The 13,044-nt window shown below is 43.2% G+C and overlaps 1 protein-coding gene across 2 annotated transcripts in view; it reads right to left on the minus strand.

Annotated features, from left to right (window-relative positions):
• The window catches only part of Stk39 (serine/threonine kinase 39), a 262,138-nt gene that overhangs the window by 174,703 nt on the left and 74,391 nt on the right, over positions 1-13,044 (minus strand). For both annotated transcript variants that reach the window (XM_076928855.1, XM_034495627.2), the window contains exons 4-5: positions 9,923-10,064; positions 8,739-8,794 (exon numbers count right to left, since the gene is read on the minus strand). In XM_076928855.1, the coding sequence (XP_076784970.1) occupies positions 8,739-8,794; positions 9,923-10,064 (198 nt within the window). The remainder of the gene's footprint in view (positions 1-8,738; positions 8,795-9,922; positions 10,065-13,044) is intronic.

The raw sequence follows: 13,044 nt of genomic DNA on the forward strand, positions 1-13,044 counted from the left end.
CTTCTCTGGCTGTTTTTGTCAGGGAGATTTCAGTGTTCAGAACACAGGCAGAAGCTGACCATGGGTCTAAGGATGAAAAGAACATCACCTCTTCTCTTGATAAGGAAGTCAAACCAGCTGAATGGGATGCACTCTCTTATGTTAAGGCTGGTGTGAGGAGAATTTTCCAGGGTCCTGTGCTGCTTAGCACAGTAGGAATCAATTCCTCTGTGACAGAAGGTCTAGAGACAGGAAACAAACTTCCACAGACATGAGCGCTGTTGGTGTTCATAAGACTACAACAAACTTTCCACCAGGGAACTTAATGGAAACAGAAATCCGTTCCACAATGTTCAGAGGGCTGGGAATCTGACATCAAGGCACCAGTGCATCTGGTCTGCTGTGGTCCTGCTGTCTGGTACTTCCTCAGCACAGGAAGGATGTGCCTTCACACCGAGGGAGGCATCTCCTTTAAAAAGCATCTCCTTACAGCCTCCCTAATACAGTCACTTATCCCCACCACAAGAGCCCACCTTAAGCTGCACTTCAGGAGGCCCACTGGTAATGAGGTCCCAACATGAGTTGACAGGGGACACAGAGACATCCAGACCACAGTGTACATAACTTCTAAATGGCAAAGCATGTGCATGTATGAGCACCACATGTGTCAAATATAATATACCATGATACATCTAGAAAGGTCTTTGGAAATCGTGTTTTAAGGCCGGTGACGGTGACGAAACACATGCCTGGAACCCTAGCATGAGAGGCTGAGGCAGCAAGAGAGCTGTGAGTTCCAGGCCAGCCTGGGATACATAGACTACATAGATGCATCCAAGGCTCAACAGCAAGACTTTGTTGGGAGAAAAGAAACTGTACCAGATTTTCAAATTACAGATTTTTACACTATAATAAAAAAAAAACCCACAATAAATGGATTTGTAGTTGACCACCCCAAAGTGACCTGTTCATTATTTATTTCTGTTTGCTTAAAACACACACACTCCCTGTCTCTCATGAATTCTGGAAAAACAGGCTTAGTCACTTGCCAGACAAAGCACTAAGCTTTCCGTGACAATATGACAGAGCATCAAATTAGTAAATAAATGCCATGCCGTGGGAAGAACACAACTTTCAAACAATCACACCCCCTTCTATCACATACTGTGGTAAGACCTAGTTCTTTCATTTCCTAAGACACTCAGTCCACCTTTACTGCGACAGAGTCACACACAGGCTCTCCAAGGGCAGCACAGAAGGAGAAAAGCATGTTATTTAATCCTGAGAGGCATTCCATCCCTAGTTTTTAATCATGACACAAAAGCTGACTTTTACATATATATGAGGGGAATCTGTGTAGCCCCGACTGTCCTGAAACTTGCTCTGTAGACCAGACTGTCCTTGAACTCACAGAGTTCTGGCTTTCTCTGCCACTCTAGGTGTGTGTCACCACCTGGCAACAACTTTTATCAATCTTAAGAGTGTGTGTGGGTTTGGATTTGGAAAGATGGGTCAGCAGTTAAGAGCAGAGGAGTCAGTTCAATTCCCAGGTTCACTTCCCAGCACCCACATGGCAGCTCACAACTGTTTGTAACTCCAGTAAGGGGACCGACCGACACACATGGCAGACAAAACATCGATGTACATAAAATAAAAATAAATAATTTAAAAAAATAAGGGCTGGAGATATGGTTCAGTGGTTAAAAGCACTGACTGCTCTTCCAGAGGTCCTGAGTTCAATTCCCAGCAACAATTTGGTGGCTCACAACCATCTATAATGGAATTGGATGCCCTCTTCTGGTGTGTCTGAAGAGAGCAACAGTGAACTCACATACATAAAATAAATAAATAAACCTTTAAAAAAAAAAAAAAGGAAAACTAACAGGCTTCTAAGGGATAATGGTAAAGTATAATATACTAAAATAACCTAAAACAAATCAGACACATTGGAATTGGACAAACTAAATAAATAGAAGGTAAATCACCCAAGAGAAGGCACAAGAAACACATACTTGTTTGCACAGTCATGAATCTCATAAAAACACTAAACTGGAAGCCATAATGATAATTTTAAAGACAGAGAGAGAGAGACTGGGAAAGGAGGGCAGGGTCACTTCTGAGATTAAATCTACACCAAAGAATACCAAAGACACCTTCTGTTTTTAAGTCTTACTTACATTTCAACTTGAAAAAACCAAGGAGGAAGATGCTGGGCATATATGTTCCCTGGCCCAAAGGCACAGAAAGCACAGAGGCAGAGGAAAGCTGGTGACTGCTCAGTTTCAATATGAAACTGCAATCATTTAACTCTGTATGAAGTGAGTTCATCCGGAAACCCCCCAGGTGGGGCTTGAGAAGCTGTAGAGTCAGAAGGCCAGAAATTGAAATTGGATTCCAGAACTTACCCTACATTTGACCCAGCTGACGTACTTTCCACTCTGTGCCTTTGTTTCTGGTCTGTAATATGAACTACTATGGGTTCCTTCTCCACGGTCTATATAAGGTTGAGTGCATCAGAGTACACATACTACCTACGAGCTGGCCTACACAGAGGAAACAGAGTACCGATCTCACATCCAGAGTCACTAGGACATGCATGTGCTTCCCGAGGATTTACAAAGTGTAAGCAGAACTAAATGTAGAAGCCCATTCACCATACTTTTCAGGTATATCAGGGTTTTCCATGGCCTAGCCTGGGCCCTCATCTTCCCTTGGGTAAAAAAATGTTCTGAAAGGACTGGTTTACCTACATGACAGAATGGGCGGCATAAGGAATATACAATATGTCTATCTTCAAAGAAACAAGTTAAGAATGAATCTCCTCTGCCTAACATTTCTTTCAAGAGGCATCCTAAGGATGCCTGGAGTCAGGAGAACTTTGTTCCACTCTACTGAGTGTCTCTTCTCTTGTTCATCTTACCCATCGACCTGCCTCATCGCCACACCAAAGATGATGACCAAGAGCCCAAAGCCCAGCTCTGAGGTCTATAGGCCTTAGCTTTTGTTTAGCCAGCGACTGCCTGACAGGGCAGGGTGATCAGCTGAGAAACGGGAAGAGCAACACCACCTCGCACCCTGGCAGCACAGGAACACGTTTTAAAACTATAACCTTACATCAGTGCTTACCTCCAGTTTTTTAAAATGACATTTTAATTCTGCATAAATATAACACTGTGCTCAGTTCAGAGAATAGGAAGGAAATTTAAGGATAATTCTAGAAAGCTATAGCTCCAAAGGTGTAGGAATTGCTGATGAAAGGCCTGTTGGACCACTCTGGACATGCAGGATAGGGCAGACCTCTTCATGGAGTTACTATGTTAAAAGCCTGACAGGCAACAAGGAAGGACTGGAACAGGCCCTCACTGTATGCCAGGCACACACAGAGCATAGCCCTTCGTGCCCCAACCCAGTTGATCCTCAGAGCCTCCAAACACAGGTGTCCTCATGAACCCACCCCACCCCCAGCCCCACCCCTAGCCCCCAGAGCCACAGCACTCCCCACAGCCACTCATGGTAAAGAAAGAAAGAACCTTGAGGTCTGAGACAGAAAGAAAAGTACAGGGAACCTCACTCACCTCAGAGGATCCCAGTTGAGAGAAAGAGAAGGACAACATGTTCCAGACACCCAGGAAAGAGCTCAGATCATCAATCTGACAGGAATAATGAGATGAGGTGACTGGCAGGGTGCCAAGTGCCAGAACAAAGTAGGCATTGACCTGTCTTTGCATTTCAAAGGCAACTGACTGCTATTCTGACCCTCTTACAGAGAGGATTGTCTCATCCCCAAACAAGGAAAGTCAGTTGTACTTCAAGCAGCTTAACTCAAGATTAATGGTGAGTTTTCTTCCAAACTCTATACTTAGTACGCTTACCTTTTTGTGACTCAGAAAGTCTCTCATGGCTGAATCTCTTGCAAGACAAATGTGAGGTATACATGACCTCCAGGCAGCGCAAGTGTGGTCTTGCTGGCTGCAGTAATGTTAGGACTGACAGCAACTCTAGTAACCATAGCAACAGCCTCTGTTGATGGCTATAGTGTACCTACTGTGTGCCAGCAATGGTTAAAGGCAATATTTTCTTTATTCCCCTCTAAAGGAAATGAGTCTTAAAGAGGCTTGGTAACACATCCAATGCTACGGAGCGACTGACTGACTGACTGACAGACGGCCTGGGAATTTAAAGCAGCTGATAGTCCACACTCACCAAGGAGACTGCTTGTGACTGGACAGTTTCCGGGTTTTGCTCACTTATATTTTGCCAGTCACTTCCTGAGCTGAAGCAGTTTTCCAAACTAGCCTTTAGAATTCTAGCCTTTAGGATAAGGAACACCACACTCCCCAGAGGCTGACAAACTGCACATACGCATAAGATGCTGGCTTACATGCCAGAAGAACAAAAACACATTAACGATAAAAGCCATGAAAACCAAGGGGGAAAGGATGGACAGGAAGGAACAGTGGAAGAATGAAAAGGACTGAGCCAAGTTAGGTGTGTGTGAAGGCTCGGTCCTACTGCTTCGGACACTGAAACTCTCCGATAATGGGGGCTGGGGCGACAGCTTAGCGGTAAAAACGCCCACTGCATAAGCATGAGGATGAGTCTGATCCTAGAACCCAGGTTCAAAGGCAAATATGTTGGGGGTTTGTCGCTTGTAGCCCCAGCTCAGAGAAGGCAGAGACAAGCAGATTCTTGGGGCTCACTGGCGAATGAGAATCCTGTCTTTAAAAAAAATTAAAGCCGGGCGGTGGTGGGGCACGCCTTTAATCCCAGCACTTGGGAGGCAGAGGCAGGCAGATTTCTGAGTTCGAGGCCAGCGGGGTCTACAGAGTGAGTTCCAGGACAGCCAGGACTACACAGAGAAACCCTGTCTCGAAAAACCAAAATAAATAAATAAATAAATAAATAAATAAATAAATAAAACTAAAAACCAAAGTGGACGGTACCTGAGAAACTCTCTGGTCTACAACATGTACACACACTCATACACAGACACACACAGAGACAAGTACACACATATACATGCATGTGTACAACATGTACATATATATATATATATATATATATATATATATACTCTCACACATGGGCATACATGCGCACGCACACACACACACACACACACACACACACACACGAAATAACTGAAAACACCCCAGTTTGTTGGCAGTGTATTACTGACTTTCCTAAGCTACTACATTTGTTTTCTAAGGTCAGCCACACGTATAGTTTAAAACTCAGTGTTTAAAAAGTGATGTGCCTCGTCTAACTCCTGTGTGACTGAACTCCCGGGTCCCATGCATTCAGTCAGAGTCATCCTCTCAAGTTTTCTCTACTTCTTTCACAAAAGGCAATCCTGCCTCTCACCTTGTCTTATTCACTTAACCAGTGGTGAGTTTTCCATCCTCCTTCAGGGCAGGTGGGTATTCCATAATATAAATACCCTGTGTCTACTACACTTGAGACACTAGGGTTGCATCTCCTTTTTTGCTTTCACAAACAAATGCTCCAACAAATTATCTGGGCACGGTGGCACATGCCTATAATCCCAGTAGCTGGGAGGCAGGGGCAGTGTGACTGTAGTGAGTTCAAGTATAGGCTACACCCCCTTCACAAAAAAAAGCTCTAACAAATACTTAGGCCTCTAATGTTCTAAACATACACGGGAATAGCTGGAGGGCAGATTCCTAGCGGAGCCATAATCGTGTGCTAACAAATGATTAGCAGCGCCCTCCTAGAAAGACATACTGCAGCCTCCAGAGATGTGCTTGCTTCTTCCATGGCTAACCAGAAGCAGTTAACATGGTGTCACTGGCTATGGAGGGGGACACATGGGAGTGCCTTCCATAAGCTGCCTCTAGCCTCAGTTGGTCACAGAGACAAGGGCAAACTGCACCTCTACTTGTGAGAGAGAGGACCAGATTCATCTCCACTATAGACGAAACTCTTTGGACTGCTACCAACAATGTATTGACCTTTGCTTTGTGGTGGAGGTATCTCAATACATGTTGATGCTGAATTTCTCTACTTGTGACATACCAAGTTTCTTCCTTTGCACAAAACTGCACTTCCACCATGTGCTCACTCGGCTGTTTCTGTCCACTATCCACTTTATTGGCTGCTCTAAGCATTTCATATACTTATTAATCACAACCACCCTACCTGCAGGGTAGGTCCAGGTCTCATGGGACAAGAAGCATAATCTGAACACTGTCGATAAGCAATGTAAAATTATAAAGTGCCTAGTTTCTGTACAAATATATTTCTTAACAATTAAAGAAAATATGCATCAGGACAAGCAAGATGGTTTGGTGACTAAAGGTTCGTACCCTGCAGACCTGACAACCCAAATGTGATCTCCAGAAATGACATGGAGGTGGAAAGAGAGAACCACCTCCACAAAACTGGGCCTGACTTTCACTTCTGTACAGTGCCATGAAGATACTCACAAATAGAATTTAAGATTAACTAAATCTTTGAAGTCATAAAGATCTTATCTGCCATGTTCTAGAATCCTTTGAAACAGTTTAACAAAAGTGTTTACATGGGGGGGGGGGGAGCTGCTGCAAAATGCGCCTTTGTCCACCTAGAACAGTTCCCAGCATCCGCTGGACTCCCAGACACCTGAGTCTCTTTTATTATATTGTCATTGCATCTGAATGGGCATTTTGCTTGCATGTGTGTCTACGTGTACTTGGTGCCCATGGCAGTCAGAAGAAGGCATTAGACCCCTTAGCTATCACCACAGAGGTGCTAGCAATCAAGCATGAGTCCTCTAGAAGAGGATCCAGTACTCTCAGGCACCAACCCATCTCTCCAGGCCGAATCATCTGAGTCTTAAGATGCAGTAGCCACCAAGGAAACCAGTACATGCTGGAACAACAAGCTCTGTCTTCCCATCTCACAGATGGGGAAAGTGAGGCTAAAGGACACACCACCATAACCTATGTAACACAGAGAGTGGATGTAAATCAGTATTTTAAAGCCTGTGGGCTTAACTGATGCACAAAGTTGCTTCCAGATGTCTTAAACCAACTACTATACTTGGCCAAATCTACTTTCTCTGTGAGAATCACTTTTATTATATAGTCTCTAAGGGAAAACATGCTTGATATGAAAAACGAAAATTTCATTTGCATCTCTAAAAAATGTCTTCTCTCAGCAGGGCGTGGTGGCACATGCCTTTAATCCCAACATGTGGGAGGCAGAGGCCAGGTGATCTCTGTGAGTTTGACACCAGCCTGATCTACAAAGCAAGTCAGGACAGCCAGGACTACTATACTGAGAAACCCTGTCTTGAAAAATCAAAGAAAGAAGGTCTTCTCTCCTTTAAAAGAGAAGTCAAAATTTTCTCTTTACATAGAAAACTGCAGAGCCCAAAGTCAGTATCCGGCTTGCCCCTCTGTCCAGTCTCCCCTGGCCTGAGGGTCCACAGAGAGCAAGAGGAGCAAACAGAATCAGAGTGGGCCACAATTCAACACAGAGGCTGAGGATGGAGCCCTGGCAAAGCACCTGCTCAGCGTTCACCAGGCCTTGCATTTGACCCCAGCACCCCAACAGTTTAAAGTTTAGCCTCTCTGGTAGAGTCTGTTTTCTGCTGAACTCCTCTATTCTTTTCTTTTAATTCTTTTTAAAACGTTTATTTAGTTTATGTGGATGAGTGTTCTGCCAGCATGTCTGTCTGTGTACCACGTGTGTGCTGGAGCCCACAGAGGTTCCCCAGAACTACAGCTGTAGACTGTTCTGAGGCACCATGTGGATGCTGGAAAGGAAATCTGCATCCTATGCAAGAACAGCCAGAGCTCCTAAACTCTGAGCCCTCTCTACAGACCCCAGACTCTGCTTTCTAATAACTCTAGATCTTCAGGTTATGTTGAAACAGACTTCTGTCTAGAATTAAGTGCTATGGTTGATTTTAGTCAAAAAAGTAGGAACAGTTAAAGATCTATGCTAGCATACAGGATTCTTCCTACAACTCACAATTAAGCCAATTAAGGGGATTCACCAGCATGAGACAAACCTCAACACTCTTACTAACAGAAGCTGCACCGATGATTCTCATCAAGGACACTGCTAGCAATGGCAGCTAATATCTAATTGCTTGGAGGCAGAGGCTGTACACTGAGAAATAGCAGCAACAGTCCACTACAGGGAAAGACTTTTCTGTCAAAACCACCACCACAAAGAGATAGCCATGGCCAAAAAAGTTTGGCTGGGGCAGACCAGCAAGGAACTAGGGCAAAACCGAGAGAAAATATGGATGTGCCTATCTTCTATTCCAAGGCTTTCAGGATATTCTTATAACTGAAAACAACAACATGACAGGAGCCAAGCATGGGACATGCTCACCTGATGTGGCCGGCCACTCAATAGCACACAGTAATATAATGCTAGAAACTTATATGTAATGTTTTAAAATTTCAAACTCAATAAAAAACAATTTTCCAAATGACTATTCTTGCAGGTAGATTAAGGAAAAGCTATTCAGGTAGATACTAGAAAACTGAAAATCAGATCATTATCAAAAGGTTCTGTGCTGAAATATGAAATAACATTAGTTATCTGGAAAAAGAGCCAGGATTCATCCAGGTTTCAATCCATCCCAGGCATTCTATGAGGGCATGTCCATTAGAGAAAGGCAGCCCAGATACATTCTTAGAAGACAGTACACACATTTATCTATTTCATGGAAGCTATCCTCCATTCCTTACAACATGAGAGTCCTGTGAACAAGGGAAGACGTTCGTCTTCAACAGCTTTACCTGCTATTTGAACTGATCCATCCTCGCCCAGAAGAATATTGCCAGCTTTCAAATCCCTGTTAGGGGGATAAAAAGGCAGAGACTAAATGATAAAGCACAGGTTAGATATGACACCTGACAGACGCAGGAAGATTTTTAACACACAGCACACAAGCCAACTGCCTGGCACAATCACGTATTGTGAATATTAAAGTCACATTGCAGATGTTTTAAAGTTATAAGTGCACAGTGTCATTTTATACTTTGCTCCCGAGGAACTGTTAAGATTTTAATAACAAATATTTTATGTGAAGCCATTATCCTCATTTAATTAAGTCACTATTGAGTAGACTATTTTACGTTTCGGAATTAGCGATTATCCTTAAAGCCACATGACTGCCATATTTATGAAGAATTAAATCCCTGTCTAAGTAGAACTATTTTGCTTCCACTTTGAGTTGCCTGTGGCACATTTCCAAATAGTCCCACAGCCCACTTAAAATGAATTTAATTCATTATCAATTTCTCCTAGGGGTGATACCAAGGCTAAATGTTAATAACAATATTCTATGTGGTATTTCTTCACTCTATGGAAGCTCTGTGGAGCAATTTTAATACTTAAATAAGAAACAAGCATTAAAAACCTATAGCACAGACTATTAAATACACAGCTCTCTCATGCTTCAGCGTGGACCGATGTTATGAGTATTAGGGTAAGTGCTGTCTACTTAGAGTGATACTGATGCACTGTTGCTTTTGAAATGTCACATGCTCACATTCTTTTGGTTCCTCTACTTCAAGACTTAACACTCTGTGTTACAGAAGAAGAAATCAGGGCTGCTTCCTTCCTTCTCACCCCAGGTTCAAAACTGGTAACATAAAACGTAACAGTCTTACCTTCCTTAGGAAGCCGGATATGCCATCCAGTTCAAGCAAGTTCACTTCAAGAGTAATCATCTTAACTAATTTCTTAATGAGCCCACACAGCGCTTACTGCATTCTGCCCTACTTCAGTTTAGCCACATAAACCAGCCCCGAGGATACCAAGGAAATGCATCCGAGTTTATTCTTTGAAGCTTTGTTTTGCTTTTAAGTATTACTTTTTGGATAATAATACACAAGCCCACCTGCAGGATTTCCTTCTTTGAAATTCTTTATAGACTAGAGCCGTATGTTATGAAGAGCAGACTGTGAAGATACCATACCTATGGATCTGACCATTTCTGTGCAGATAGTCTAAACCTTCCAAAACCTCCTTAAGAATTGTTGCGATTATTGCTTCTTCCAGGACACCGTTCTTATGTTCTCCTCGACTGACGATGTATTTGATGATATCCAACATGGAACCTGAGTGGACAAACAGAAGAGTTGCAAATGTGATTATTTTCATAAGCAAATCCATTCTGTTTTAGATTCAGAGCCCTCTACTATTACACCCTAGATATGACCATCAAAAGTAGAATCTACTTTCCTAATTTCAATCATCCCAAGAAATAATAACAGTTGACTGTCATGCCTAAGGCCAGAACACTACATCTATTAATAAGCTGGTAACAATAATTCCAGTGTGAAGTTGAGAAGGGTTCTCCGTAAGAGTCAGGAACTAGAGCTCTGTAGAGATGGCTCCGTAGTGAAGACTGACGCCTGCTTTTCCAGACGACTGAGTTTTCAAATCCCACACCTAATCGTCACTGGGTAGCTCACAACCAACGGCCTCTAACTCCAACTTCAAGGGATCCAGTGTCTTCTTCTGCCCTCTGCAGGCACAGGCACAGGTGCAAGCGCGCACACACACACACACACAGCATACACAGATAAGCACATATACATGAGAAATAATAATAAGGCTGAGAGGAGGAGGAAGAACTAGAGGCTAGTGATAATGTGATCAGATGTGTGTGTGTGTGTGTGTGTGTGTGTGTGTGAGACGATTAATCTTCATTATCAAACTTACTGTCCTGAGAAATCCCTAAAAGTGAGCCAAAAGTATACTTGTACATCTGTGAGGGTGTTTCTAGAGATAACTGGCAAGTGGCACAGTAACATATGGGAAAAGACCACCCTGCCCCGAAGACAGGCAGCAGCATTGAATAAGCTGGGGCCCCAGATAGAATAAATGTGGAAAAAGGAAGTTCCCCTTGCTGGATGAGGGTACCTACTGTTGCCGTCCCCACAGACACCGGCTGTTCAGTGTAAACTGGCACCAATGAAATCTCCAGGCGCCTCCAGGGCTCCAGCCTCAGATGGAGGCTGCATCACTGGCCCCCTGCGCCTAAGGTTTCCAGCTTCCAGCTTCGTGGGCTGTGAACTTGCCAGCCTCTCTGCCTCTCCGCTGTACAAACAGCCATTGATAGACTATTCAACCTCCAATCACTTAGACCAATTTTACTTTCCTAATTACTTGTGTGTGAATAAAACATACACCACCACCCCCCCCACACACACACAATGGTTCTGTTTCTCTAGAAAATATTGACTACTAGAAATGCCCATAATGAGCTGGTCCCCAGCATACTTTTAAAAAAATTCAATTGCAGTGAGATGTCTCAGCAGGTAAGGGCACCTGCTAAGAAGCATGATAACCTGATTTTGTTCCTCAGGACTCACAGGATAGAAAGAAAGAAGTGTTACTGCAAGGCCTCCTGACCTGTACATGCTGCCTGTGACACGGGTATGATGCCCCTCACCCACACACAGTAATGATAGAAATAATAAGTAAAGCTTCAAAGCTGGCTGTGGTCCCAGGAGCACAAGGGCACTGGAATGGAAGGGTGTCTGGAGTCCAGGAGTTCAGAAACAGCTTGGACAATACAGTTTTAAAAATAGCAATAATATGAATATATCTACTAATAGGATATTCAAAAAAAAACTTTTTAAAAGGTTTTTTTTTTTTTAAAGAAGAAAACAAGTGAAGTCAAGAACTAAAGCTGTCTGAGGGGAGAAAAAGACAGCAGCAAACCAAGAGGAAACAGTAACAGCCATTCCCATTTCCTACCTCAAAGGTGGAAGACAGGGGCAGGCCTCCACATCACTGCCTGTGACCCCAGGATTCTTTTGTGAGACTCTAAGGTCATTCTATGCTTTTCATTCTATGCTTTATACACAGGCTTCTCTAATGACTAAATACCTAGTGCTTTGTTTCTATATACAGACTGGTATCCTAGGCACTATGAATTCATGTTTCAACATATAGTAATAAATATTCTACACCTCTGGGTCATTTTTAAAGCTCTAATTACCTGGAGATTTGGCATTTCTGAAGAGTTAGCAAATGACTTACCTCAGGACTGAGTCTGCTTTAGGTTCTTTATGATTGACTAAGAGGGCTGAGTCTCCCCATCAGGTATTATTGTACCAAACCAGCTGCCTGCCCCTCGTCAGGAGATAGCGTGTGGTCACACATCATAGCAGAAAACAAATGTGAATTTCCCTCCTCAGAGAAAATGCTTTATCTTACAGCTTTCAGCCTGTTAAGGCGGTTTAGAAAAATAATGACTCTGAACAGCATTTGCTTTATTCTTCAAGGTACATGATCTAACTGGTAGCTGCCTATTTCTAGTCATCTGAAAGAAGTGAACACAAGTTCTTATCTGTGGACACTCCCCCTCACTGTGGAGGCCTCCTGTGAACTTTGTATCTTACCTTTTAAAGCCCTGTCTGGAGACTGGACTGGACTCTCAGACAGACAGTGCATTTTCTAGCTGGTCCTCAAAAGAGAAACCAGGGGTGTGCTCAAGTTTATAAAAATGAAAGGCTAGCTAAGGTGAGCTCTTCAACCAGGACAGAGTTGGAGACGTTTAGGGGTCCACGTCACCAGAACTTGCCGTTTTTCTCAGAGACAGTGGAATTCCAGAAGACTCTGCCTCAATTGGTTAAGATCACCTTGTTGCCAAAGCACCAGAGTTACCTCAAGGAAGTGAGTAACCCAGAGCCCATGGCTCTATGGCTTCTTGTGCCCTTTCTTTCTCCTTTTTAATTATACTCATGAAAACAGGATGGTGAGGGGAACCAAGAGAGTGGAGACATGTTTTCTAGAATTCCATAGAGGCCCACCCATATAAACTCACACTAACTGGAGACTCCATCTCATGCCTGGGCCTATGCTTGATACTAGAGGATTTTTTTCTATTAAAAAAAATAATAAACTGAGACCTGGAGAGATGGCTCAGCAGTTAAGAGCACAGTCTGTCATCCCAGAGGTCCTGAGTTCAATTCCCAGAGTCCACATGGTAGCTTATAACCATGTATAATGGGATCTGATACCCTCTTCTGATATGCAGGCATACATGCAAATAGAGCACTCATATACATAAAATACATAAATAAT

This window comes from Arvicanthis niloticus, chromosome 2 (genome assembly GCF_011762505.2).
Source record: "Arvicanthis niloticus isolate mArvNil1 chromosome 2, mArvNil1.pat.X, whole genome shotgun sequence".
Lineage (NCBI taxonomy): Eukaryota > Metazoa > Chordata > Mammalia > Rodentia > Muridae > Arvicanthis > Arvicanthis niloticus.